This window comes from Monodon monoceros, unplaced genomic scaffold (assembly GCF_005190385.1).
Source record: "Monodon monoceros isolate NGI ecotype Baffin Bay Population unplaced genomic scaffold, NGI_Narwhal_1 Contig90_ctg1, whole genome shotgun sequence".
Classification (NCBI taxonomy): domain Eukaryota; kingdom Metazoa; phylum Chordata; class Mammalia; order Artiodactyla; family Monodontidae; genus Monodon; species Monodon monoceros.
In genome coordinates, this window is record NW_021703691.1 from 21,790 (window position 1) to 47,674 (window position 25,885).

The 25,885-nt window shown below is 60.6% G+C and overlaps 1 protein-coding gene and 2 long non-coding RNA genes across 7 annotated transcripts in view; 1 reads left to right on the forward strand and 2 right to left on the reverse strand.

Annotated features, from left to right (window-relative positions):
- Positions 1-22,072, forward strand: part of LOC114891758 (ankyrin repeat domain-containing protein 11-like) — a 31,855-nt gene extending 9,783 nt beyond the window's left edge. The window contains exons 3-12 of one of the 5 annotated variants that reach the window (XM_029216070.1): positions 4,374-4,544; positions 4,658-4,861; positions 5,544-5,686; positions 8,207-8,354; positions 8,680-15,149; positions 17,355-17,453; positions 17,525-17,668; positions 19,012-19,104; positions 19,277-19,441; positions 21,097-21,264. In XM_029216070.1, the coding sequence (XP_029071903.1) occupies positions 4,374-4,544; positions 4,658-4,861; positions 5,544-5,686; positions 8,207-8,354; positions 8,680-15,149; positions 17,355-17,453; positions 17,525-17,668; positions 19,012-19,104; positions 19,277-19,393 (7,589 nt within the window). In that variant the 3' untranslated portion in view covers positions 19,394-19,441; positions 21,097-21,264. Of the gene's footprint in view, positions 1-3,852; positions 3,950-4,373; positions 4,545-4,657; positions 4,862-5,543; positions 5,687-8,206; positions 8,355-8,679; positions 15,150-17,354; positions 17,454-17,524; positions 19,105-19,276; positions 19,442-21,096 lie in introns of all 5 variants that reach the window. The other 4 variants (XM_029216076.1, XR_003792598.1, XM_029216061.1 and 1 more) reach the window with 4 other exon arrangements.
- LOC114891776 lies at positions 5,735-9,242 on the reverse strand. Its single transcript, XR_003792600.1, has 3 exons — positions 9,003-9,242; positions 8,719-8,888; positions 5,735-7,894 (listed from the first exon to the last, which is right to left on the reverse strand). It is a non-coding gene; the product is annotated as an uncharacterized LOC114891776 (long non-coding RNA).
- LOC114891779 lies at positions 16,163-17,660 on the reverse strand. The gene is made up of 3 exons (XR_003792602.1): positions 17,508-17,660; positions 17,220-17,288; positions 16,163-16,954 (listed from the first exon to the last, which is right to left on the reverse strand). It is a non-coding gene; the product is annotated as an uncharacterized LOC114891779 (long non-coding RNA).
- Positions 22,073-25,885: the final 3,813 nt, after the last annotated feature.

Consider the following 25,885-nt stretch of genomic DNA (forward strand, 5'->3'; position numbering starts at 1 on the left):
AGCTGGAGCAGCCACTGCCGGGGGAGTGAGACGTGGGGGGTCCAGCCTGTCCTTCTCAGGCCGGGGACTTGCTGAAGGCCACACAGACCGCTCTGTCTTTAAACGATCAACGCTGGAAATTTTTTTAAAAAGGAAAAGGAGGAGACACAGAGCAAGAAATCAGAAGGGAAGCCGTTTGTCACCACAGCCTGAATGATGGTGCCCATGTGGGTCCAGTGGCTCTTGGAGGGTCGGAGTGTAATGCGGGGAGGACCCCGTGCAGCACGTCACCTGACGGGGTATCTGTCCCACGTGGACTGTGCCTGGGCCGGCTTCTTGGTCAGAAGCCTGTGTTTGTGACTGATCGAGGAGGTCAGGCCCTGTGTGGTGTGGGAGGTGTGCTCTGAGGCCAAGGGACGGGCCGCTCTTGGGACAGCAGGTCCCAGTGCCGACCACCCACCTCCCATCAGCCTGCCGTGGGCCGAGCCCTGCAACTGCATGGGAGACCGAGGACCTCCTCCGCCCCCTCCCCACCACAGGGCGGAGCCCTGACAATGGTGACATCTGAGGAGAGTCATAGATTTCCCACTTTCGGCAACGTTGGTATGCCCTGGTTGTCAGCCACGGGGCTTCTGGTGGCAGTGGACGGGCTGAGGGCAGCTGTGCCCGCCGACACCTCCGGCTGGAAGATGCCATCCTCCAGCCTGGGGGCCGAGAGGGCTCCCCAGGCTCACGCCGTCCTGCCCCCATGGGGCTGGCCCTCCCTGGGCCTCTGTGCGCCTTCCTAGGCCCCAGAGCGGAGACGAGGATTGGACCCAGAGATGGCCGCCACAGGAGGAAGGCACCCGAGCAGACACAGAACAGCGTCCAGAAGATCAGGCAGGGTTTTCACAATGTAAAACAGAGCATAAGGCAGCAGAAACGATTGCTGAAACGAAGCATTCGGGCGGGGGACGGGTTCTAGCACTTACCGGGTCCACCATGAGCAGGGTAAGTGAGCTGGAAGCTGCTGAACCTAAAGACGCCGCCTTGGCTGAGGCACAGAAGGAAGCAGGGGAGTTGCCGACCGGGGTCCAAGAGGAGCACACGGGGCCGCCGGTGTCTGCGCAGGGTGCGGGCTCCACGCAGAGCGTCGTGTGGAACCACGGGACCGCCCGAGGGGACACAGAAGGCGGCCGGGAGAGTGTCTGCAGACCACGTCCCGGAAGCCAGAGGAGATGTTCTCCCAGAAGCTCACTCTGTGTCTTTGCTGCCAGGATTCGCCGTGACTCGGGGAAGTTCTCCACTGGACGCCGTCAGTTTTGCTGGGGAGTGAAACTCCCCAGGAGGAGTGGACTCTGGGTGCTGGGTCCTGAAACAGAGGCCCTCAGGGCTGCGCCCTCCTCAGGCCCAGCCCCAGCAGAGGCCACGGGGGCTGTGGGAGGAGAGCAGAGGCGTGTTCTGGGGGAGACAGGAACAGCATTTAGGGGGAAACCCAGGGATGGCCTGGGGGGCTGGGGATCCTTGCATCTCCTAGCTGGGTGACCGTGTCCCAGGAAGAGATGATAAACGTGGCCCTGATTTCACAGAGGACCAGCGGGGTGATTGAGCGTGAGAATCAAGGCGCCATGGACATACAGGCCGAGTCACACGGCTGTGCTTTGCTTTCCTCACGGTGAGGGCACTGTCCAGGCTCATGAGACTGCCTTCCCCCCATTACCCTGGGAAGACGGCATGGCTGGCGTCCCCGGGGAACGAGGGGGCAGGGTGTGCTCCAGCCCCTGCGCCTCCACAGCACCCTTTGGCCTTGCTCGCCACTCACATGGACCTGCCAGTTTTCCAGTCTACAACTTGACACACACCGCCTGGGCTTCGTGTAACTTCTGTTCTGCTTCCGGTTGGATGTGAGAAACAAAACGTTGGCAGAGCGCTGAGGGAGCTGGGCCGTTGCCCGGGCACCTCCTCTGCCGTGTCCCCATCCCTGCGCTGGAAGGTGGGGCCGTCGCCCACCTCAGGGCAGGGCAGGAAGGACGTTCTGCAGGTCTCACCTGGGTTGACCCCCGGCTTGGCCCCTGCCGACAGGACGCAGTGGCTGGGCAGGAGGGCCCTTCTGCAGCACCAGCGCCCTGGCCTCCGCTCCTCTGTGGCCCGGGTTCCGTGGGCAGCCGCTCCACCTGCGACTCCCAGCCCGGCCAGACGTGGGCTCTGCAGATCCCGGCAGCCGCGGCACCTGTAGAGAAGTACCCTCCACCACCGAGAAGTTGGTGTCTCAGAAGATGGGATTACATTTGGGGTTTTTTCCTGTGTTAAGCCTGGGGAGACCAGAGGGTTAGTCTGTTCTCCTCCACGTGTGGGGTGAGCAGGGCCCCTGGGCAGGTGTGGACGCGTGCTGGGGTTGCCTGAGCCTTACAGCTCTCCCAGCCCTTTCCTGAGACCACAGGCCGGTGCCACAGGGCCCAGCTCTGCCGCCGACATCAGAGTCTCTGGGTAGAAGTTGCTTCTTCGCTGCCACTCAACAGCAGCGCAGGCAAGACCCTCGAGGCACCTCCCTGGTCCTGGGCGTCCACTGCCTGCACGGTCGCTTGAAGACAGAGGTGGCTGTGGCCCTTCTGCCGGGTTCCTCCGGCATCTTAAACCACGGGCGCGTGTGTCCTGACCCATGCGCTGCGGAGAGGGGGGCTGGGCTGCTTGCTTCCACCCCTGAGGTGCCCCGGTGTGCTCAGCAGGTGCCACCCACTGCCCGGCCGGAGGCCGCGGGGCCACGCGCTTCGCTGAGGCTCTGCTTCCGTCCTCTTCTCTGGGGCTTCGTGTCTCCACCGCCCGAGAGGCCAGACACCCCGATTGTCTGAGGCCAGGCTGTGCTTCCCAGGAGGTTGGGCAGAGCAGGGCCCAGGTCACAGGGCGCGGGCAGGGCCACACGGCCTCCCCCTGCCCCGACCCCCAGACCCATCCGTGTGGCGCTCAGCTGTGCGAGAGCTTCTGAGCCAGGCTCCTGCCCAGGTCCGGCCACTGCCCCAGCGTGGCTTCGTTTCTCGGGGCTCCTTGAAGCTGCTGGGTGCCAGCTGTGCCCTGTGCAGAGGCCTCCTCGAAGAGCCGGGGCCATGTGCCGCCCTTTCCTCACTGCTTTTGCGGGGTCGTGGGGGAATTGGGGGTGGGGGAGAAGGCGAGCGGGATCCTTGGTCACCCCTGAGGAGCGTCCTTTCTGAATTTCCCCCTTGCTTGGGCCTATGCCTCGTGCGTTGGTTAAAAACCAGTTGTTGCTGGCAGGGTGGTCTGTGGTGCTTGGGGGTCATCACCTAAGATGCACAGATCACCGCTGTCAGCAGATCACAACTTTAGTTTTTAAAAAGGCAGTTTAAGGTACTTTTTAAGGAAATAACATACAGAAAACGCCTTGTAAGAAAATGGAAAGCGTGACACGCTTGTGGGGCCTGAGGTGGAGAGCAGCCCAGGGTTGTAGTTGTGGGAGTGGAGAGGTCACCCCAGCCCGGGGACGCGGAGAGCAGGGAGAGCCCCTCAGACACCCAGGCCCCGTGGCGACCCAGCTTCCCTCCCCGTGGTCCGCACCCGTGACCTAGGCCCCCCCATCCCCGGGCTCCCCAGAGCGCACAGGGCAGCAGGGGAGGGGTCTGAGACTCGACGGAGCCCCAGTTCCTGTGAGTAGGAGGGTGAGTGTGGAGCAAAGTGAGCTTTTGGCTCCTGGTCGGTGGAGTGGGGGTTGTCTCTTCTCTCCGCCCCCCCTGCCCCTGTGAAAGACACGGCGCAGTGTTTCTGCCTGAGGCCGGCAGGGTGTTAGGTGAGGGGCCAGAGGAGCACAGTATGCTTGTCGTGAGGAGGCTGAGGGGCGCCGGGCTGGCGCCGTATCTCGTTAGTGCTCTGTGTTGATGCCTTTAGATGCCTCCAGCTCAGTCCACGCCGTGGTACTGCAAGGCTGGTTCGCTCCTCGAAGCGCCATGGCATGAGATGGAGGCTCCTAGAAGCAAGAAGAAAGGTACAGTACCGCCCAGCCAGCCTTGACCTCTCCGCGGGTCTCTAAGCTGTGTTTGCATTTACATCTGAACTCTTTGGAGGCGGGGTGGGGAGGAGGACCTGGACCACAGACACTAGGAGTTGCTAGACCGAGGCCCGTTCTGAGTGAGCCGGGACTCGGGGTCGTCCGTCCCGCCGCCTGGCGCGCTGGGCACGGTCTGGGGAGGCACCTGGAGCGGTGGACGGTCGGTGGGGGCCGAGCTTGGCTTCAGTGGCTGGTGACGAGGTGTCGGAATCGTGTCCCCAGCACAGCTACTGCCGGAAGAGGTGATGACGGGCAGCGTGCGTGCTGCCAGCTGTCCCTCCCCTCCCCCGCAGGCTGTGAGGCCCCGGAGTCAGAGGGCTCCGTGGCATGAAGTCTCCCCTCTCTCCTCCACGCCTCACAGAGAAGCAGGGTCCCGAGCGGAAGAGGATCAAGAAGGAGCCTGTCGCCCGCAAGGCCGGGCTGCTGTTCGGCATGGGGCTGTCTGGGATCCGCGCCGGCTACCCGCTCTCGGAGCGCCAGCAGGTGGCTCTCCTCATGCAGATGACGGCCGAGGAGTCTGCCAACAGCCCAGGTGAGCCCTGGGGGCAGGTGGTCCTGGGGCCTGGGAGGCCCTCCTTTGGGACGGTGACCCAGCCCCGCAGGTCCCTCCCGGTAACCTCCCCCCATCCTCTCCTCGGCCTGCAGTGGACACGACACCAAAGCACCCCTCCCAGTCGACAGTGTGTCAGAAGGGGACGCCCAATTCTGCCTCAAAAACCAAAGATAAAGTGAACAAGAGAAATGAGCGTGGAGAGACCCGCCTACACCGGGCGGCCATCCGGGGGGACGCCCGGCGTATCAAGGAGCTCATCAGCGAGGGGGCGGACGTCAACGTCAAGGACTTCGCAGGTGAGAGCTCGGAGGGAGGGCCGCGGGGCAGACCCCCTTTTACATAGGATTATTTGCTCTTTCTGTGTGTCCAGAGCTGTGCACTGAGAGGGGAGCGTTTGTGAGACCAGGAGGCCTTCCTGTGTGGAATCCTGGGTTTTCCCACGGCCCTGGGTGTTGGACCCAAACCTAGTTTAGCACCTTTTTTTTTTTTTTTTAAAAAGCGATTTTCCTAAGTTGCATTTTTCCAAAGCCCTGGGAACTGTCCACGGGGCAGCTCTGTGTGCGTGCCGACGTGAGCAGCCGCTCCCCGAGAGGCCTCAGCGCATGCTCACGGAGGCCCTTCCAGACCTGCGGCCGTGGCCACGCTCTGCCTGCTTCCCTGTCTGCAGACGGGGCACATCCTCCCTGTGTGTTGACAGGTGACTTGGGCTGAGGCTTCCCCTTGTGACCCTGTGTTCATTGATCCTGTACCCTTGTCAGCTCGGTGGCCCACGTCACCCTCGCAGATTCTTAGTCTGTAAGGTTAACCGCTAGAGGTCACGAGCAACCCAGAGGCGCCCAAGTAAAGACCAGTCGGCATTTCTAGGCTGGGCGCCCACCAGGCCTCTGTCCTGTCCTTAGCGCTTCCTGAGTGCCACCCAGACGCGGGAGTGACCTTCCTGAGGGTTAAATCACGTACGTGCCGAGTGTCTGTTTCCAGGCTGGACCGCGCTGCACGAGGCCTGCAACCGGGGCTACTACGACGTGGCGAAGCAGCTGCTGGCCGCCGGCGCAGAGGTGAACACCAAGGGCCTGGATGACGACACGCCCTTGCACGACGCCGCCAACAACGGGCACTACAAGGTGGGCGCCTCCCCGCAGACCCCCCGGCAGGCCTGCCATTAGACTGTGCGCTGGTCCGCAGCCACCTGTTTCTCTGTCCTTCCTGTGTGTGGGGTGACCAGGAAGTGAATCTTTGACAGGCCCCGCCTCCCCTCCAGCCCAGCTTTCTCACCCTGGGTCAGCACCTGGGTGGCCTCTCGCCGTCTGTGGCTTGTGTGTCAGGGCCCTGCTCTGGCCACTCAGCTGTGGTCAGCCATTAGGAGGTGAGTGGTCATACCCAGAGGCAGGGGGGCTCTGCCTGTCCTCGTCCCTGTGCTGCTGCCAGACCCGGCAGCCTGGACGGGGGTAGACAACATGGGGTGAGCAGCCCAGGAGCCGTGAGCACCTGGGGCACGGCCCCTTAGGTCCAATGCAGGAGCCGCACGTGTAGGTGAGGGTCTGGCTGCGGTCACCACCACACTGTCCAGGAGGCCCCTGGCCAGAGCTGGGATGGTGCGTGTGATGACACATGGCAGCTGTTTGAGTGCATCTGGTCTGTCGTGGCGGCCCCGCTGGTCACTGTAGGCAGGTGTCAGGGAACCGGCAGTGTGGCCAGTGTGAAAATGACGCGTTGGCGCAGGGAGAGATTGGGAGGTGCTCTGAGCTCAGGATGCCGAGACACCTGGGACACCCGAGTGCTGATTATAGAGCTGACGTCAGGAATTAGTTAACGTTTTAGGGAAGACGATGGCATTATGGGGTTTTCGTTGTTACTGTTTCTTAAGAGCCGTTTTAGAGAAGTATGCTGAAAAACTTTATGAAATATCTGGGATTTGCTAAAAACAACCAGGGCAGGCAGGGACTTCCCTCGTGGTCAGTGCTTAAGAATCCGCCTGCCAACGCAGGGGATGCAGGTTTGATCCCTGGTCAAGGAACTAAGATCCCACATGCCATGGGGCAACTAAGCCCACGCGCCGCAACTAGAGAGAAGCCCACGCACCGCAACGAAAGGTCCCGCCTGCCACAGCTAAGACAGACACGACACAGCCAAAAATTAAAAAAAAAAAAGATACCCGGGGCAGTGGGCAGGTATGGGGTATGGGTGAAATGAGGCTGGCTGGCTGGTAGGTGATGGAGCTGGGAGGGAGAGGGCCACCGCCTGAATCTCCGCTTGTGTAATTGTCTTTAAACTTGTTATTAGGGAGCAGTGAGAGACAATGGACACGTGGCCTCAGGTGTGGGCTCTGCAGAGGGGAGAAGGCTGAGGGCCAGGAGATGGGAGATGACCCAGGACTGTCCGGGTGGGCTGGTGGCCTTCGGGGCTGCATATGGTGGAGACCCTTTCTCGGCCGGAGGGAGGACAGCATTGAGGGGACTTAACCTGCGTTGCTGGTCTCAGAGGGAGGGGCCGTAGCCAGGGAACGTGGTGGCCTGAAGCAGTTGGGGTGTTCGTCGGCTGGCAGACAGCAAGGACACGGGACCAGAGCCCTGACTCTGACCCCAGGATTGTCCAACACTGTGGTGATTTGTCAGAGGGCAGGGGAGCACCTGCCCAGGAAGCAGTGTCCTGCTCCTGCCATGCAGACCCAGGTACACCTGCGTGCAGCCCGGGCTGAAGTGGAGGCCGCCGTCCCGTTTGCCAGGCACCTGGGGGAGGCTGTCGGTTCCGCCCCGGCCACCCGAGTGAAGCGAGGATCGAGATGGAGTGAGTCACACAGAATTCTTTGGTTTCCTGGTGCATCTGAACGTTGTCTGCACTGGACAGTTGCCGTTTGGTGTGCAATAGCAGTATCTATAAACAAGTTGCACTCCTTCGTTAAGAAATACATTATTGCAGGACTTCCCTGGCGGTCCAGTGGTTAAGACTGCACGCTTCCACTGCAGGGGACACGGGTTCAATCCCTGGTTAGAGAACTAAGATCCTGCATGCTGTGTCATGCGGCCTTAAAAAAAAAAGAAGAAATACATTATTGCTAAAAAATGTAACTGTCACCTGAAGCTCCAGGAGTCGTGATCTTTTTGCTGGTGGAGGGTCTGAAATACCGCGAGAACTACCAAAATGTGACACACAGACACCAAGTGAGCAAATGCTGTCGGGGAAATGGCGCCAGTAGACTTGCTGGGTGCAGGGTCGCCACAGACCCTCAGCCTGTAGACAACACGGCATCTGAAGCGCAGTAAAGTGAGGTCTGCTGTCCTTGGCGTTCAGTGGGTCCTGGGCACGGATTAGCGACAGGTGATCTTACTTTCCTGCAATAAACAAACATGCAATAAACCTGCTTGCACACGCTTGGTCTTTGTTTTCTCTACTGTGTGACACGCCCCCGCCCCCACCCCCCCATAAAAGCCTTCCCCCCAAGTTGCAGGAACCCGGCGGCTCGAGAGGAGCAGCCTGTTTGAGTGGTGGGTCTTTGGTGGGAGAGGCCTCGCGGGCAGCGTGAACAGCCTCCACCCCTTGGCCTGGTCGTGCTCAGGCCCTGTGAAGGGGCCGCAGTTGGGCATCGGCATGGTGGCCGCTCAATGTTTCTCAGGGTCCCTGACGGGCCTCTCACTGCTCCGCAGGTGGTGAAGCTGCTGCTCCGGTATGGAGGGAACCCTCAGCAGAGCAACAGGAAGGGCGAGACGCCGCTCAAGGTGGCCAGCTCCCCGACCATGGTGAACCTGCTGCTGGGCAAGGGCACCTACACGTCCAGCGAGGAGAGCTCGGCCGGTCAGTGCTGCGGGGGTGCGGGCTGGGCAGGTGGCGTCACCGCGGTCAGCAGGGCTCTCCCGGCAGCCTCCTTGGATGCCTGCTGCTGACGGGAGCTTCTGGCCCGTGAGGAGTCCCCCCCCTGAGCCGGGATGGGGGGCTTCCGTGCAGGGCCTCCAGCCCCGTGTCTGTGCAGACCTCTCTGTAGCCCCTCTGCCCAGGGCCAGCCTCAACCTGAACTAAGCCAGGTGACGCGCTTGTTGGGCGGGCGCCTTCCCCTCCCCTCCCCAGGTGCCCGCAGCCCCTGCCTGAAGCACCTCTGACCTCCTCCCCCCTGTCCCCGCAGAGAGCTCCGAGGAGGAGGACGACGCCCCATCGTTCGCACCTTCCAGCTCAGTCGACGGCAATAACACGGACTCCGAGTTTGAGAAAGGTCTGAAGCACAAGACTAAGAATCCGGAGCCCCAGAAAACTGTGACCCCCGTCAAGGATGAGTATGAGTTCGACGAGGACGACGAGCAGGACAGAATCCCTCCCGTGGACGACAAACATTTGCTGAAAAAGGATTACAGGAAGGAAACTAAGTCAAATAGTTTTATTTCTATACCCAAAATGGAAGTGAAAAGTTACACTAAAAACAGCACGATTGCACCAAAGAAGGCGTCTCACCGCATCTTGTCGGACACGTCAGACGAGGAGGACGTCGGTGTCGCCGTGGGGACCGGGGAGAAGCTGAGACTCTCGGCTCACACGACACTGCCTGGCAACAAGACACGGGAGCCTTCCAGCTGCAAGCAGCAGCAGGAGAGAACGAAAGTGAAGAAGAAGCGGAAGAAGGAAACCAAGGGCAAGGAAGTGCGGTTTGGGAAGAGGAGCGACAAGTTCTGCTCCTCCGAGTCCGAGAGCGAGTCTTCGGAGAGCGGCGAGGACGGTGGGGGCTCGGCGGGGAGCCCCGGCTGCCTCAAGGAGTCCCCGCTGGTGCTGAAGGACCCTGCCCTGTTCAGCTCCCTGTCCGCCTCCTCCACCTCGTCCCACGGCAGCTCCGCCCCCCAGAAGCATAACCCCAGCCACGCGGACCCACACGCCAAGCACTGGCGGACAGACAACTGGAAAACCATCTCCTCTCCAGCCTGGTCCGAGGTCAGCTCCTTATCAGACTCCACGAGGACGAGACTGAGCAGCGAGTCTGATGGCTCCTCCGAGGGCTCCAGCGTGGAGTCACTGAAGCCGGTCAGGAAGAGGCAGGAGCACAGGAAGAGGGCCGGCCTGCAGGGCGCACTGCCCGATAGGAAGAACTCCTTCCATCCTGGCGGGGACGGCGCCATCCCCAAGCTGGACAAGGAGGGCAAAGTCGTCAAGAAACACAAGACGAAACATAAACACAAAAGCAAGGAGAAGGGGCTGTGCTCCGTCAGCCAGGAGCTGAAGCTGAAGAGCTTCACCTACGAGTACGAGGACTCCAAGCAGAGGGCAGACAAGGCGATCCTCCTGGACGACGTGCCGGCTGAGGGCAAGCTGAAAGGCCTAAAACACGAGAGAGACCCCTGTAAGAAGGAGGAGAAGCTCAGCAAAATGAAGTCGGAGGAGAAGGAGTGGCTCTTCAAGGACGAGATGATCAAGGTCTCCAGAGAGGAGAAGTCGCTCAAGAGAATCAGGGAGCTGAACAAGGACGGGGGCAGGGCCTTCCGGGAGGAGAAGGACCGGTGCAGCAAAGCCGACAAGGAGAAGCTGCTGAAGGAAAAATCTCCAAAAGAGGAAAAGCTGAGGCTCTACAAGGAGGAAAGAAAGAAGAAGTCCAAAGACAGGCCCTCCAAGTTAGAGAAAAAGAATGACTTTAAAGAGGATAAAATTTCAAAAGAGAGGGAGAAGACCTTCAAAGAGGATAAAGAAAAACTCAAAAAAGTGTATAGGGAGGAGTCTGCTTTTGATGAATATTGTAACAAAAGTCAGTTTCTGGAGAATGAAGACACCAAGTTTAGTCTTTCTGATGACCAGGATCGGTGGTTCTCTGACTTGTCGGATTCATCCTTCGATTTCAAAGGGGAAGACAGCTGGGACTCTGCAGTGACAGACTACAGGGACATGAAGAGCGAGTCTGTGGCCAGGCTGATCCTGGAGACGGTGAAAGAGGACAGTAGGGAGAAGAGGCGGGAGAACAAGGCCCGGGAGAAGCGCACGGACAGGGACATCTTCTCTCGGAAGAAGGACAGGGACTGCCTGGAACGGGGCTCGGAGCGGAGGAGAGAGCACGCTGCCGACAGGTACAGGGCCGTGCCCGGCTACCTCTGCGAGAAGGACAGGAGGAGGCGGGAGTGTGCGGAAGGCGGCCGGGACAGGAAGGAGCCCCCCGAGGCCGCCAAGGAGCGGAGAGATGGCCGCGCAAAGCCCGAGGAGGCGCACAGGGAGGACCTGAAGGAGTGCGGCTGCGAGGGAGTCTTCAAGGACAGGCCCGACTGCGACTTCGGGAAGAGCCTGGAGCCCTGGGAGAGGCACCACCCGGCGAGAGAGAAGGAGAGGAAGGAGAGGCTAAAGCTGGAGAAGCACAAAGAGAAGTCCAGTGACAAGGACAGAAACGAAAGACTGATGCTTGAGAAGTGTCAGAAGGACAAAGAACTTGATAAGTGTTTCAAAGAGAAAAAGGACGCCAAGGAAAAGCATAAAGACGTGCACAGCAAAGACAAAGAGAGAAAAGCATCTCTCGACCAAGGTAAAGACAAACGGGAGAAGACTTTCCCCGGAATTCTCTCCGAGGACTTCTCTGAAAAGAAAGATGAAAAGAAGGGTAAAGAGAAAAGCTGGTACATTGCAGACATATTCACTGATGAAAGCGAAGATGAAAAAGATGACTACGCGGTGAGCGGATTCAAAGTCGGGGAGGCCGGCGAGGGGCGGGGGGATGGCCCCCCCGAGAGGGAGGACGGGCGGGAGCCGCACCCCCCCGACAGGCACCGGAAGCACTCGGCCGACAGGCAGCATGCGGAGAAGCAGAAAGACAAAGAAATCAGAGAGAAGAAGAAGGAGAAGGGCGCCACAGACGGGGGGAAGGACAAGAAAGAAAAAACCTTGGAAAAGCACAAAGAGAAGAAGGATAGAGAGTCCACGGAAAAATACAAGGACAGGAAGGACCGAGCGTTGGTGGACTCCACGCAGGACAAGAGGAACAAGCAGAGGCTCCCCGAGAAGGGGGAGAAGAGGCCCCCTGTGGAGGACAAGGCCAAGAGCAGGCACCGGGAGAGGGCGGACCGGGAGCAGGGCCGCGAGAGGAAGGCGAGCAAGGGCACCGACGCGGAGAAGAGCCTGCTGGAGCGGCTGGAGGAGGCGGCGCTGCAGGACTTGCGCGAGGACTCCAACGACAAGGCCAGCGACGCGTCGTCGGACGGCTTCCCCGACCGCGGCCACGACCCGGGCCTCGGCGCCCTCCTGGAGGCGCCCTTCCCGGAGCCCCCGGAGGAGCGGGCGCGGGAGAGGGAGCGGCACCGGCACGCCTCGTCCTCCTCCAAGAAGAGCCATGACCGAGAGCGGGTCAGGAAAGACAAACCCGAGAAGAAGGAGAAGAGCGACGACTGCAAGGACACGGGCGGCCGGAAGGACAGCAGCCAGTACGAGAAGGAGGTCCTGGAGGCCGACACTTACGGCCTCTCCTACGGCAGCATCAAGGCCGACGCAGAGGACGAGTTAGAGAAAACCATCGAGTTGTTTTCTACCGAAAAGAAGGAGAAAAATGATCCTGAAAGAGAACCTCCCAAGAAGGTAGAGAAGGAACTGAGGCCTTACGGCTCTAGCACCGTGAGCCTCCTGAAGGAGAAGAGGCGGCGGGAGAAGCACCGGGAGCGGTGGCGGGACGAGAAGGAGCGGCACCGGGACCGGCACGGGGACGGGCCCCCGCGGCACCACCGGGAGGAGCTCAAGCCCGCGGCCAGGGACAAGGACAACCCTCCCGGCTCCTTCCGAGACAAGCCCAAGGACGAGGGCGGGAAGCTTGGCGAGGCCAAGCTGAAGGAGAAGGTCAAGGAGAATCTGGAGAAGGACAAGGGCGACCCCGTAAAGCTGAGCAACGGGAACGACAAGCTCCTTCCGGTCAGAGACCCCGGTAAGAAAGACGTCCGGCCGCGGGAGAAGCTCCTGGGCGACGGGGACCTGATGATGACGAGCTTCGAGCGGATGCTCTCCCAGAAGGACCTGGAGATCGAGGAGCGCCACAAGCGGCACAAGGAGAGGATGAAGCAGATGGAGAAGCTGCGCCACCGGTCTGGTGACCCCAAGCTCAAGGACAAGGCCAGGCCCGCCGAGGACGGGCGGAAGAAGGGCCTGGACGGCCCGCCGAAGAAGCCGCTGGGGCTGGACCCTGCCCCGAAGGACAGGAAGCTCAAGGAGTCAGCCCCTGCCACCCCTGCTGCCGAGAACAAGCCCCACCCGGGACCCGCCGTGGACCCCCGAGACTGGCTGGCAGGCCCCCACATGAAAGAGGTCTTGCCCGCTTCCCCCAGGCCGGACCATGGCCGGCCCACCGGGGTCCCCACCCCCGCCTCGGTGGTGTCCTGCCCCAGCTACGAGGAGGCCATGCACACGCCCCGGACCCCGTCCTGCAGCGCCGACGACTACCCCGACCTCATGTTCGACTGCACAGACCCCCAGCCCGTGTCCAGCACGTCAGCCAGCGCCTGCTCGCCCTCCTTCTTTGACAGGTTCTCCGTGGCCGCCAGCGGGACTTCAGAAACACCGGGCCAGACACCTACGAGGCCGCTGTGCGCGAACCTTTACCGCTCGGTGTCTGTGGACATCAGGAGGACCCCTGAGGAAGAGTTCGGACTCGGGGACAAGCTGTTCAGACAGCAGAGCGTCCCTGCGGCGCCCAGCTACAGCTCGCCGGGGCAGCACCCGGAGGACAAGGCCCTGGGGCCCCCAGCACCCACCGAGAAGTTCGCCTGCTTGTCTCCGGGGTATTACTCCCCGGACTATGGCATCCCCTCCCCCAAAGCGGACGCCTTGCACTGTCCGCCTGCGGCCGCAGCCAACATCACCCCATCCCCAGAGGGTGCCTTCTCCGGCTTACCGACGAAGTCCCCCCCTTCACACAGAGACGAGCTCTTGGCCCCGTCCATGGAGGGGGCCCTTCCCCCTGACCTTGGCATTCCCCTGGATGCCACGGAGGACCAGCAGGCCACCGCGGCCATCATCCCCCCGGAGCCCAGCTTCCTGGAGCCCCTGGACGAGGGCCCTTTCAGCACCGTCATCACAGAGGAGCCGGTCGAGTGGGCGCACCCCGCCACCGTGGAGCAGGGCCTCCCCTCTGGCCTCATCGGGGGCACCCCCGAAAACCCCGCCAGCTGGCCCGTGGGGTCCGACCTGCTGCTGAAGTCCCCACAGAGATTCCCGGAGTCCCCGAAACACTTCTGCTCTGCCGAGTCTCTCCACCCGGAGCCCCCTTACCCGGTGTCGCCTGTCTCATACCCTCTGTCGGTCCCCGAGCCGGGACTGGAAGTCAAGGACGAGGCCGGGGAAGCAGTCCCGGCCGCGGTCTCTGCTTTAGAAGAGCCAGCCGCGTTTGCCCCTCCCTCCAGGCTGGAGTCCTTCTTCAGTAACTGCAAGTCCCTTCCGGAAGCGCCCCCCGACGCGCCCCCCGAGCCTGCGTGTGTGACGGCCGTGGCTCAGGTGGAGGCCCTGGGTCCCCTGGAGAACAACTTCCTGGAAAGTGGTCACAACCTGTCTGCCCTCGGCCAGGTGGAGCCGGTGCCCTGGCCCGGTGCCTTCCCCGCCACCGAGGATGACCTCGACCTGGGGCCTTTCTCGCTGCCGGAGCTTCCTCTCCAGACGAAGGATGTTTCCGATGTCGAAGCAGAGCCTGTGGAAGAGAGTCCTCTCGTTCCTCTGGACAACGCCCCTGCGCTCCCGAGCGGCGGGGATGTCTCTGTGGCAGCTGCTGAGGAACAGCGGGTGCTGCCTCCTGACCAGGTGGCCGCCCGGCTCACAACCGAGCCTGCGCCTGAGCCCCCAGAGGAGCCGAAACCAGTCGCGCTGCCCGAGGCCACAGTGGAGGCCGGGGCCGGGCCGGAGGGGAGGGCCCCCGAGGACTCCGACCCTGGCTCTGGGCCCACGCCAGCCCCCTCAGAGCAGCATCCACCGGGGAGTGGGGACGAGCAGGCCGAGGGCCCAGACCCCTCGGCCACGCCCCACAGTGCTCCCGACGCCCCCGGGGACGGCTCGGCCCAGGCCCGCGCAGCGGATGGGGCCGGCCCCCAGGACAGTGCCGGGCTCGAGGGGCCTCCGGACGGCGTCCAGCCTGAAGCCCCCGAACCGGAACCCAAACCGACAGCCGAAGCCCCAAAGGCGCCCAAGGTGGAGGAGATCCCCCAGCGCATGACCAGGACCCGGGCCCAGATGCTGGCCAACCAGCAGAAGCAGAGCTCGCCGCCCACCGAGAAGGAGGCTGCGGCCGCGCCCACCCCCAGGGCCAAGGGCCGCGGCTCTGAGGATGACGACCCCCAGGCCCAGCACCCGCGCAAACGCCGCTTCCAGCGCTCCAGCCAGCAGCTGGCCCAGCAGATGCACACGTCCACGCGTCAGACGCGGGAGGTGATCCAGCAGACGCTGGCTGCCATCGTGGACGCCATCAAGCTGGACGACATCGAGCCTTACCACAGCGACAGGTCCAACCCGTACTTCGAGTACCTGCAGATCAGGAAGAAGATTGAGGAGAAGCGCAAGATCCTCTGCTACATCAGCCCGCAGGCGCCCCAGTGCTACGCCGAGTACGTCACCTACACCGGCTCCTACCTCTTGGACGGCAAGCCACTCAGCAAGCTGCACATCCCCGTGGTGAGTGCCTGCCCGGGCGGGGGGCGCCCCCCAGGCCCAGGACCCGCTGCGCTGTCCTCCCTGTCATTCTCCGTCTGCCCCATGGCGGCTCCCACCCAGTCCGCGTGCTTGGACCTTGGCTGACCCAGGCTCCACCCACGTGGGGCACGCCTGGCCCCCTCTCTGGTTCAGTGCCCCCGCAGCCCGAGGGCTCCCCAGACTCCAACCCTGGCCCCCAGCGGCCCCACGGTGCCAACCCAAGGCCCGAGCCCAGACCTTTTCCTCTAGAGGCCTGAGGGCACCTCTCCTGCCTCCTCAGAGCAGGTCCTTCCTCGGGTTTCCGGGCTTCCCCACCTGCCCAGTCAGGCCCACGCCCCGCCTCTCGGCCGTCTGTTCGCGTGCCCCCTCCCCTGGGTGGTTCGCCCCACGTCTGTGCAGACGTGACCTGTCCGAGCCCCGCCGCGCACACCCCACTGCCTCTTCACGCCCAGACGCGGGCCGTTGGCAGGTCCTGCCACACGAAGAAAGCCACGCGGGGAGCGCGCATCCTCCACGTGCTGCTGCCCCGCCCGCCCCCCCAGGCAGCAGGCACAGGCGTTGCGGCCAGTAAAGCTGATCTCAGCCACCTGTGCTCAGTGGTAGCCAGAGCTGCCCCGGCCCCCAGGCTTCACGGTGCTGCCCAGGTGCTGCCCATCCACAGCTGTGTGGCGGACTTGCCTCAGTTTTTGACCAGCCCACCCCACCCCACCCCACCCCACCCCACCCCACCCCCCCCCCCACCGCCGTGAGGAAAAAAAGCCCAGCTTTCGGCTTGTTCTGTCTCTCGGGCCTGGGAGAAGCCCCCGTAACGGTCGTCGGTGCTGCATGGGATGCGTCCTGCGCTCAGACCTCGGCCTGCGCCGCCTGTTCCCAGGCAGGAAGTGGAGCCGAGAGGGGGAGCTCGAGGCACTGGATGCAGGGGAACCTGGCCTGGGATCCCTGGTCAGTGAGACTTTGCTGCTGTTTGGTTTCAGTAACTAAAATTTAGACAAACAGCACCGTGGCCCCCTAGAACATTTGGAAACTAGAGAGAAAGCCGTGCTCCTGCCTCCCCCTGGACCCCCGCCACCCGAGTTCACCCCGCAGCAGCCTGTGCGTCTCCTGGAGCTCAGCCCTTTCTAGCGGCGGGCTCCGTTCTAGCGGCGGGCTCTGGTTCACAGCCTGTCGCCCCGCAGCCAGGCCCAGGCTGTTGGGGGTGAGGGCAGGCCGAGGCCTCATTCCCACACCCTCTGGAGCCGGGGAGGGTGAAATGGAGGTGACCTCACACCCACAACAGCCCCAAACAAGACCCCTATACAGAGACCACCGCAGGCGCCCAAGAGGCAAGGGGAGGCCGGCGCCCTGGGCCCCCGGGGCATGATGGGCAGGACGTGCAGCCAAAGAGACCCGGCTGGGTGGCTTCATCTCAGGTTTTGAGAATTTTGGACCGAAAAGTTGGAAGAGAGCATGTACCTTGAGCTTGGGCCTCGAGTCCAGCCCCTCAGAGGGTCTTGTCTGTGGCGGCCACTGTACCGTGGGCATTATTCCTCCCCTCCAGCCCGAGGTTGTGGCCACATGAGCCACCGCACCCTACTTGGCCTCGGCCACCCGGGAGGGGCTCCTCGGCAGTCCCGTGCTTCCTGGCCCCACGAGAGGCTCCAGCCCGTATCTGGTGCTGTTGTGACACGCTTCCTGTGTGTTTTGGAAGCACCGGCTTCTTCTCCTGGGAGAAGCGCCCTCCTGGGTTCAGGGGTGGCCTCCGGCATCTGGGGGTAGTGCCCCGGCGAGCCCTCTCCCTCACTGACGCCCTGGGAAGAGGGGCGGGCCCAGTTGTCCTGTTCGTGTGGCTTCTGGGCAGCTGTGTCCCAGTGGGTCTCAGGGTGCGTGAAGCCCACGGTAAACAGAGGACACCCTGCCCCTCCTCCATCCCCTCTTGGCTGCGCAAGGGCCGAGGTGCAGATGCCCTCTGTTCTTAGCTTCCCTCGCCTCCCCCATCTCTGCCGCTCCCTCCCCGGCCACCCTCCTCCCAGCCACACGGGGGGGGGGGGGGAGGGGGGACGGGCGCTCGCTCACCTACTCTTGGGGACAGGCATCCCCCAGCGCGTCCACGTCTTCATGGGACCGTGGTCTCCGGGGTGACTCCTGCAAGTGGGGCGGCTGGGGTGATTCACGGCCCCCGCTGACCCCCGTCTCCCCCTGTGACTGCAGATCGCGCCCCCTCCCTCCCTGGCGGAGCCCCTGAAGGAGCTGTTCAAGCAGCAGGAGGCCGTGCGTGGGAAGCTGCGCCTGCAGCACAGCATCGAGCGGGTAAGCGGGCAGCCGCGGGCCCAGTGCGCCCGGCCCGGGTGGCTCTCAGCTCACCAGCCCCTCTCTTCCAGGAGAAGCTGATCGTCTCCTGCGAACAGGAGATCCTGCGGGTTCACTGCCGGGCGGCGAGGACCATCGCGAACCAGGCGGTGCCATTCAGCGCCTGCACCATGCTGCTGGACTCGGAGGTGTACAACATGCCGCTCGAGAGCCAGGTGGGCGTCCGGGTGAGAGGGCCTGCGGGGGGCTGGAGCGGCGCTGGGGTCACGGGCCCCCGGAGACTCACGTGCGGTCTGCCCGCGCAGCGGGCGGAGCTGCTGCACCAGGGCTTCCTCACCGAAGGCCCCAGAGAGGCTTGTCACGCTGGGGACCACAGGGCTGCTGCCCCCGACGGGCACGCGGGCCCAGGGCGCGCCCAGCAGTTGGACACACGGTGTGCCTTGTCTGTCCACCAGAGTCCAGGCCGCCTCCCTCCGCCCCCAGGGCTGTGTTTGTCCCATGAGGTCACACCCTTCCCCAGCCGACTGCTGTGCTGTCCCTGTGGTACCTGTGCTCCTGAGGGCCCCACCCATCGGCTGACACGCTGGAGATCTAAAATGTGCAGAAAGCAAGTTGATTCCCGTCCTCCCTGATGTTCTCTCCTCCCCCGCAGCCACTGTGACTCTCAGCCCAGAGCGTGTCATTCTGGGCCAGGCCTCGGTGCTGAGTTCCCTTCTGACGGAGGCCCCTAGTGACCCCAGGCCCACAGGTGGATCACATAGACCCCTGGGTGTCTGAGCAGCATTCCCAGGTTGGCCGCATGGTGACGTACGGTGGTTCAGTTAAACCTGATTTCTTTTTAGTGCATTAAAGAGTCCTCACACGTAGCCTTTAAGGATACCTCTTTAAGTTTCTACTTGAACGTACTACGCATAGCAACGAATTTGCCCTAAAGCAAAAACATTTGTCCACAAAGTATTTTAGGGATTGGGTGGAAGCTTTGCTTTTTTTGATATTTGCATCTGAAAGAAAAAAGAATCTGCTCCCCTTTAAGGGATTGCTGGGTTTCCTCTGAATGTCAAGGAGACGACAGACAGGACTCTCAGGCTGCAGCCTCCTCCCCTCAAGCCCCTTTGTAGTGGGGCCTGGGCTTTCCCCAGGCAGGTGGTTGCGTGTGGCTGGGCGAGAGAGAGACTTTCCCGCCCCGAGACCCGGGAGGCCCTGCAAACCCAGCCGGCAAGAGCCTGTGGGGACCTACTGCTCCCCGAGGCTGCCCTGCCTGTAAACCACAGTCCACTGTGGGCGGCCTGCAGCCACCCCAGGCCTCGCAGACGTCCTGTCAAAGGAAAAGTCACTGCCGCTTTTTACCCTCGCCAGCTCGCCCTGGGGCCTCCCCAGGAGACGGAGACGGAGGGGAGCCTGAACGCGCCGCCGGGGTCCTGGGTCACCACAGGGCAGCTCCCCCCACGGACGGCGTGGAGAGCTGGTGGGGGAGGGAGCCCTTGACCGGGTGACCCGGGGCTTGGCGTGCCAGGCCCACCCCTCCCGGACGCCCACACGTGCTTCACTCTCCCGCCAGGGTGATGAGAACAAGTCAGTGCGGGACCGGTTCAACGCCCGCCAGTTCATCTCCTGGCTGCAGGACGTGGACGACAAGTATGACCGCATGAAGGTGAGCCCCGGCCCCGGCGGCGGCGGCGGGGCCAGGGCTCTTCTGGGCGGGGGCGGCAGGGCCGTGTTCGGAGGAGGCAGCTTCAGACTCGCTCTGAGCCCAGCTGGCAGTGAGGGAGCCGAGGCCTCCCCGCCCCCATGTTGCCTCTTAGAGTGTCTTCCCTCCTGTCCAGGTGTGCGGGGAGCAGCTCCTGTCACCAGCTGGCGGTCAGACCTCTGTGGGACCCCACCTTGAGCCCTCCTCAAAGGTCACAGCATCCACCCATCACCCCTGCCCCTGGCTGTGCTGACCAGTGCAGCGGGCAGAGGATGGGGGGGAGATAGAGAGAGATTAGCAAGTAAGAAGCAAGTCCTTGTCTGCAGGTGCGAGGGTTGCACCCGGGGTCCCCCGTGAACACTGACCGGCAGTGACATGCCCGTTACAGAATTAACACCTAGAAGCCGGCACCACCGGGAAGCCCCAGGAGGCAGGGCCCGCTGCGTGGAGCTGATGGAGGCGTGACCCAGGCTCCTGCGCTGGGCTGCCAGCCTCACCCCTTGCCTCAGTGACCCTGCCTCCGGCACTGCGGCAGCGCACCCAGAGGGGCAGCCAGGAGGCCAGAGGCCAGAGCAGAGAGGAACCAGCCTACAGGGCGTTCAGGCCCAGCTGAGGCCGGGTCCAGGCCGTGTTTCTAACAAGCTGCAAAGGTGACCGTTCGGGGGTCCCACGGTCACTCCTCCCACCACCAGCCAGCCTGAAGGGAGCTGCACGGGAAACTTACAAGAGAGAAAAAATTTCTGACCAAAGCAAAGTTAGATTTGGTGCATTACAAAGACAACGTTAAGTCTCATTTCCTTAACGTGCCAAGAACTTACAAACCAATAAGAAAAATAGATGGATAGAAAAAGGAATTGGTGAAGTACGGAGAGTGCAGGGGCACGAAACGGCCACCCGCGTGGCCACTGGTCTCAGAGCACAGGGTGGACGAGGTCCTATTCAGGAGACAGGCTGCCCACCCTCAGTTCCTGCAGCCCTGGGACAACTCTCCGGACATGCTGGTCATGTTTCAGGGGTTTAGCCCAACAAACAATTTCATTTTAGTAACTGAAAACTCAGGGGTACGTACAATTCTAGTCAAGAACGCTTTAAATTAGGTGAAAGCAGCTGGACTCCTGAGGGTGTCTGAGCTGTCACGCCTTTTGTTCAAGCCTCCCTGAGGATGACAAGCGGCCCAGGCATGCCGAGGAGGACACGGCTGGCCGCTGGGGCATGTGGGGCTTGTTTCCAGAACACTTTTTTTAACTGAACTATTTTAAGCAAATCAGAAATTGTGATACCTGGCCCTGCATGCTCGTGTGCACGTCGAAGAAAATAAGATGATCTTCCTGCACACTGTCACTCCGTTAACTCTGTCCATATGAAGGCTGGTCTTTCGCCTGCTGTGCTGTGTCACCCGCCTTGTACCCCAAACGCCGCCCCCGCCCCCCCCACGTGCTGTTGGTAACCCAGGTACCGTCATTATTTCAGTTTCAACATTCTCCCTTCTCAACATGAAGTACAGAGTACGCCTTTAGTAGTATAACCGTTTACCTTACTTAGTACGCCTAAGAGTAAACACGTGAACATTAATTTTTAAAAACTAACCAAGTGCATTTCTAAAAGGCATAATTTCCACTGTGAGTGCAAATGAAGCCAATGTCACCAACCATAAATAAGATAAATGGAAAATGAAAACAGAAGAGCAAAGAAAGCTATTATGAGTTCTGACTAGAGGCTGTGCTGAAACCCCCAGGGTGGGGGCACAGAGCAGGGACGATGGACAGACCCCCGTGTGGTCAGCAAGGCCACTCACCGCGCAGGACGAGACCCAGACGCAAGAGGTCGTCCTGAGGCCAGAGCGCGAACGGGTCCCCCGCCCCGACCTCCCGGGAGGCGCTGCGGCAGGGGGAATGGGTGCGGGGGGCGGCCGGGGTCTTGCCTCCCCTCCCCTCACCTGCTGCGTTTCCCGCGTAGACGTGTCTCCTGATGCGGCAGCAGCACGAGGCCGCGGCCCTCAACGCTGTGCAGAGGATGGAGTGGCAGCTGAAGGTGCAGGAGCTGGACCCCGCCGGGCACAAGTCCCTGTGTGTGAACGAGGTGCCGTCCTTCTACGTGCCCATGGTCGACGTCAACGACGACTTCGTGCTCCTTCCGGCCTGATGCGGTGGGACAGCTGCCCGGGTCACAGGCGAGCCCCCCAGTCCGCCGCCGAGTCCGGGCGGTGGAAGGAGACCACGTCCCCGGTGGGGACATCCAGGGAGAAGCCCGCGCTGGGCCCCCGGCGTGCGGCTCTCTCACACCCGCCGCCGCGGGAGGACGCAGGAGCCGGGGACGCGGGCACGGACACCGACACGGCAGCCTCAGGCTCTTTTCCGGCGGCTGCACAGGCATCTCAGGAGCTGCAGGATGGAGAGCGTTTTTTTAAATTCCTTGTTTCATTTCTGATCGACTAAAGAGAATAAAAGTTAAGGCGTCCACCCCTCACCAACAGCGGCCTCCGGGTCAGAGGGTGGGGAGAGCTTCGGGCCGGCAGCCGTCCTGTCGCCACGAAGCTGCCGACGGTGCCAGCCCGAGATCTGGGCTGGGACGCCGGGCCGGGTGAGGGCCTGGCTGCGCCACCCGCCCGCCCGCCTCACAGGGACACGCAGGCAGGACTCCGGGTTGTGTTTTTAATGGAGTCAAATCCACGTGGTTTGTATATTTTTTCCTTTAATCTTGGGCATTTTGTTTCTCTTTCTGAGAACATAACTTGAAACACTACAGAGCCAATAATCATATAAAAAGTGTACCCGTAAACGCTGTACAGTTTTATACACGTTCACAATGTACTTTTGCTGCCTTCTAGATAATTTATTTTGCAACACATTACTGCACAGTTGTAAATAACTTATGTACTGTAACATCACTTCAGTTATGTGTAAAGAAATAAATAAATTAATTAAATGCTCTTTGTACACGACAGCCCCCTCAGGAGGGTGGACGTGGCTGTGAGGGGAGGGTTCCCGCCCTGGAAATCCCACTGTCTTCCACTTTTTTTCCTACCAAATGAGTAGCTTATAATTTTGAAACAAACATACTCACCCCCGGCTTTCCTGCCCTCCACTCAACGGACGACTGGGGCTGCTGGCCAGGACGGCACGGGTTACCCAGAGGCTCTTTCCCAGGGCCCATCAGAGCGGGCAGGAGACGGGCGGGTCGTGTGCTGGGGCAGCAGGTCCCCTGGGTGGCACGGCTATGGAGGGACCACTGTCTCCCGACTCCCCGTGGGGCTGCCACGTGGGAGTCCCCACCCGGGATGTGTGTTCCGCCTGAAAACCAGCTCGCGGGGCAGGAGTCAGAGATCTGAGCCCAGCGTGACCTGGGGTCTGTGCTCCTCTCTGAGGGGGGTGCGCACAGGGCCAGGCTGGGGGCCCGTTCTGAGCAGAGGCATCCGTCCTGCCTGCTCCATCCACAATTCCCGTCCAACGGCTGGCTCGAGCTGGAGGGCAAGGGGTGGAGGCTGCAGGGCCAGGCAGGGCGTCAGGGGTGGCCCTAGCCCTTGCTGGAGTCCTCGGGCACCTCGCTCCCTCCCCCGTGCTTCCTGTACCTGGCACAGGCGGGAGCTGCAGACGTGACCCCACTTGGGAGTGAGAACCCAGCCCTGTGCCAGCAGCATGCCTCACAGAGCAGCCTTGACGGTGCCCCAGACCAGCTGGAGGTGGTTTCCTCTTTCTGGAATGCCTGGCCCGACCCAAGCTCTCGGTTTCTGCCTCGGAGACGCCCCGACTCTGCATTCCCCTTTGTGCGAATCCCTGCCCCCCACCGCCACGGCCGGTCCCACCTCGAGTGACCCTGGGGCGGGGCCAGAGCCTTCACTGCCCAGCGTCTTTCTAAACAGCATGAATTAGGTCACACCTGTTCATCTGGCACATCCTGGCGTCAGCAACTTCAGGCCACCCCGCAGAGACCCTGCACTCAGAGAGGTCCCGCCCATTGTAGGTGCTGGTCCTGCTGCAGCAAGCGTGTCTGGAGGTGTACCCCATGCTCTGGCGTGTCTATACCACAATGATATTGTGACATCATGACGTCCCTTTCCTGGCTCCGCGTGGGACTTCCTGCCATGAGAGACAATGGCACAGATGCTCTCGTCACGTGGCTGTGCAGTGGTGGGCCCCAGAGAACAAAAAGGGATTAGTATCCAGGATATAAATAGAGAACCCGTAAAACTCAACTGCAAAAAAAAAAAAAAAAAATTTCAAAAATGGGCAAAGGGCTTGAATAGTCCTTTCCCCAAAGAAGATATACAAATGGTCAATAAGCTCATGAACAAACGCTCAACATCACTAATCACTAGGGAAATGCAGATGAGAACCACAATGAGATACCCCCCGACACTCATTAGGATGGCTACTAACAACAACAACAGAAAACAACAAGCACTTGGTGAGGGTGTGGAGAATGTGGAACCCCCGTGCACTGTCGGTGGGAATGTAAAATGGTACAGTCACTATGGAGAACAGTATGGAGGTTCATCAAGTATACTTACCATGTGATCTGGCAATCCCCCTTCTGGGTACATACCCAAAGGAATTGAAACCAGGGTCTCAGAGACATACTTGTACGCCCACGTTCATCACGGCACTATTCACAACGGCTACAACATGGAACAAACCCAGCTATCCACTGACAGATGAATGGATAAAGAAAAGGTGGCGTATATACCTGATACATACTGATAGATGCTAGAGCATGGATGAACCTTAAGGACGTTATGCTAAATGAAATAAGACAAATACTGTACAGTTCCACTTATAGGAGGTACTGTGAGTAGTCAAAATCAGAGAGACAGAAAATATAACGGTGGTCACCTTGGGGGGGGGGTGGTGGAATGGGTGCTGAAATTCCGGCCTCGGAGGTCAGACCTGGGGAGAAAACTTGGGTTGATTGTGTGGAGACAGCCTGGGTGGTAGGGCTGCAATCCGGTGCAACTGAGGGTGTACGCAGAGGAAGCCTGGGTTGCCTTGGAGGCCGGGCACCATTGTTTGGGGGGTGCCTGAGAGGGGGAGCGGGACCTGCAATCGTAGCCTTTTCCCCTGCGTGTGTGATCGCCAACTGCATGGGCTCCGGGAGGCGTCGTGAGCCACCTCCACTCCCGTCGCATACTCCCGGGGTGTGCCTAAGCTGCCGCCACCGTCGAGAAACCCAGGACTGGTCGCCAGCCGCCACATCTGCACACCCCTAGCAAGGGGATTAACCGCCAGCAAACACTGAGGAAAGAGCTGACAGGCATCCATGCTAAAAGCAGCCCTGGTACCAGATATGTTAAACCCACGAGAGCTACACAGGGATGCCCCCACGTGTCAACAGCCCTCCAAAACCACAGCTGAAAATTGTCTCTCCTAAACGCACAGAGTAAGAGAAATAAGAAGAGGAACCACTCCAGTTAAAAGACCAAGAGAATGCTGCTGCAAGAAGCAACAACACAGACCGCTTCACTCCAACAGACACAGAGTTCAAAAAGGAAAGTAAGGAATTAAGAAAGGCTATCGGGGACTTCCCTGGTGGCGCAGTGGTTAAGAATCCACCTGCCAATGCAGGGGACACAGGTTCGAGCCCTGGTCCGGGAAGATCCCACATGTCACGGAGCACCCAAGCCCGTGTGCCACAGCTACTGAGCCTGCGCTCTAGAGCCCGCAAGCCACAACTGCTGAAGCCCATGCACCACAACTACTGAAGCCTGCACTCCTAGAGCACGTGTGCCACAACAAGAGAAGCCACCGCAATGAGAAGCCTGCACACCGCAACGAAGAGTAGCCCTCGCTCGCCGCAACTAGAGAAAGCCCGCGTGCAGGAACAAAGACCCAATGTAGCCATAAATAAATACATTTTTTTTTAAAAAAAGAAAGGCTATCAACAGAAATGCCGAGTACTATAAAAAAGAAACAAACTCTAAAGGGTACCAAAAAAAATTAGAAAACTCATTTGCAGAGACAAAAGCTGAGCTAAAGGCAATGAACAGCAGAATTAATAACGCAGAAGAATGAATAAGTGAAGGTAGACCAATGGAAATGAGGAAATGACCCAATCAGAAAAGCAGAAAGCCAAATGAAAAAAAAAAAGCAATATAAGAGGCCTATGGGAGAATATAAAGTGTGCCAATCAACACATAATAGGGATTCCAGAATGGAAAGAAAGAGAAAAGGGTACCACAAATGTATCTGAAGAAATGACGGCTGAAAACTTTCCAAATCTAAAGAAGGAAACATATCCAGGTAGAGGAAGCACAGGGGGTCCCAAACCAGGTAAACCCACACAAACCTACAGCAAGACATACTATAATAAAAATGGCAAAAGTTGGGCTTCCCTGGTGGCGCAGTGGTTGAGAATCCGCCTGCCAATGCAGCGGACACGGTTTCGAGCCCTGGTCTGGGAGGATTCCACATGCCGCAGAGCAACTGGGCCCGTGAGCCACAACTCAGCCTGCGCGTCTGGAGCCTGTGCTCTGCAACAAGAGAGGCCGCGATAGTGAGAGGCCCATGCACCGCAATGAAGAGTGGCCCCCGCTTACCACAACTAGAGAGAAACCCTCGCACAGAAACGAAGACCCAACACAGCAAAAATAAATTAATTAACTCCTACCCCCAACATCTTCAAAAAAAAAAAATGGCAAAAGTTAAAGATTAAGAGAGGATTCTAAAGGCAGCAAGAGAAAAACAAAGAGTTAGTGACAAGGGAATCCCCATTAGGCTATCAGCTGATTTCTCTACAGAAACGCTGTGGGCCA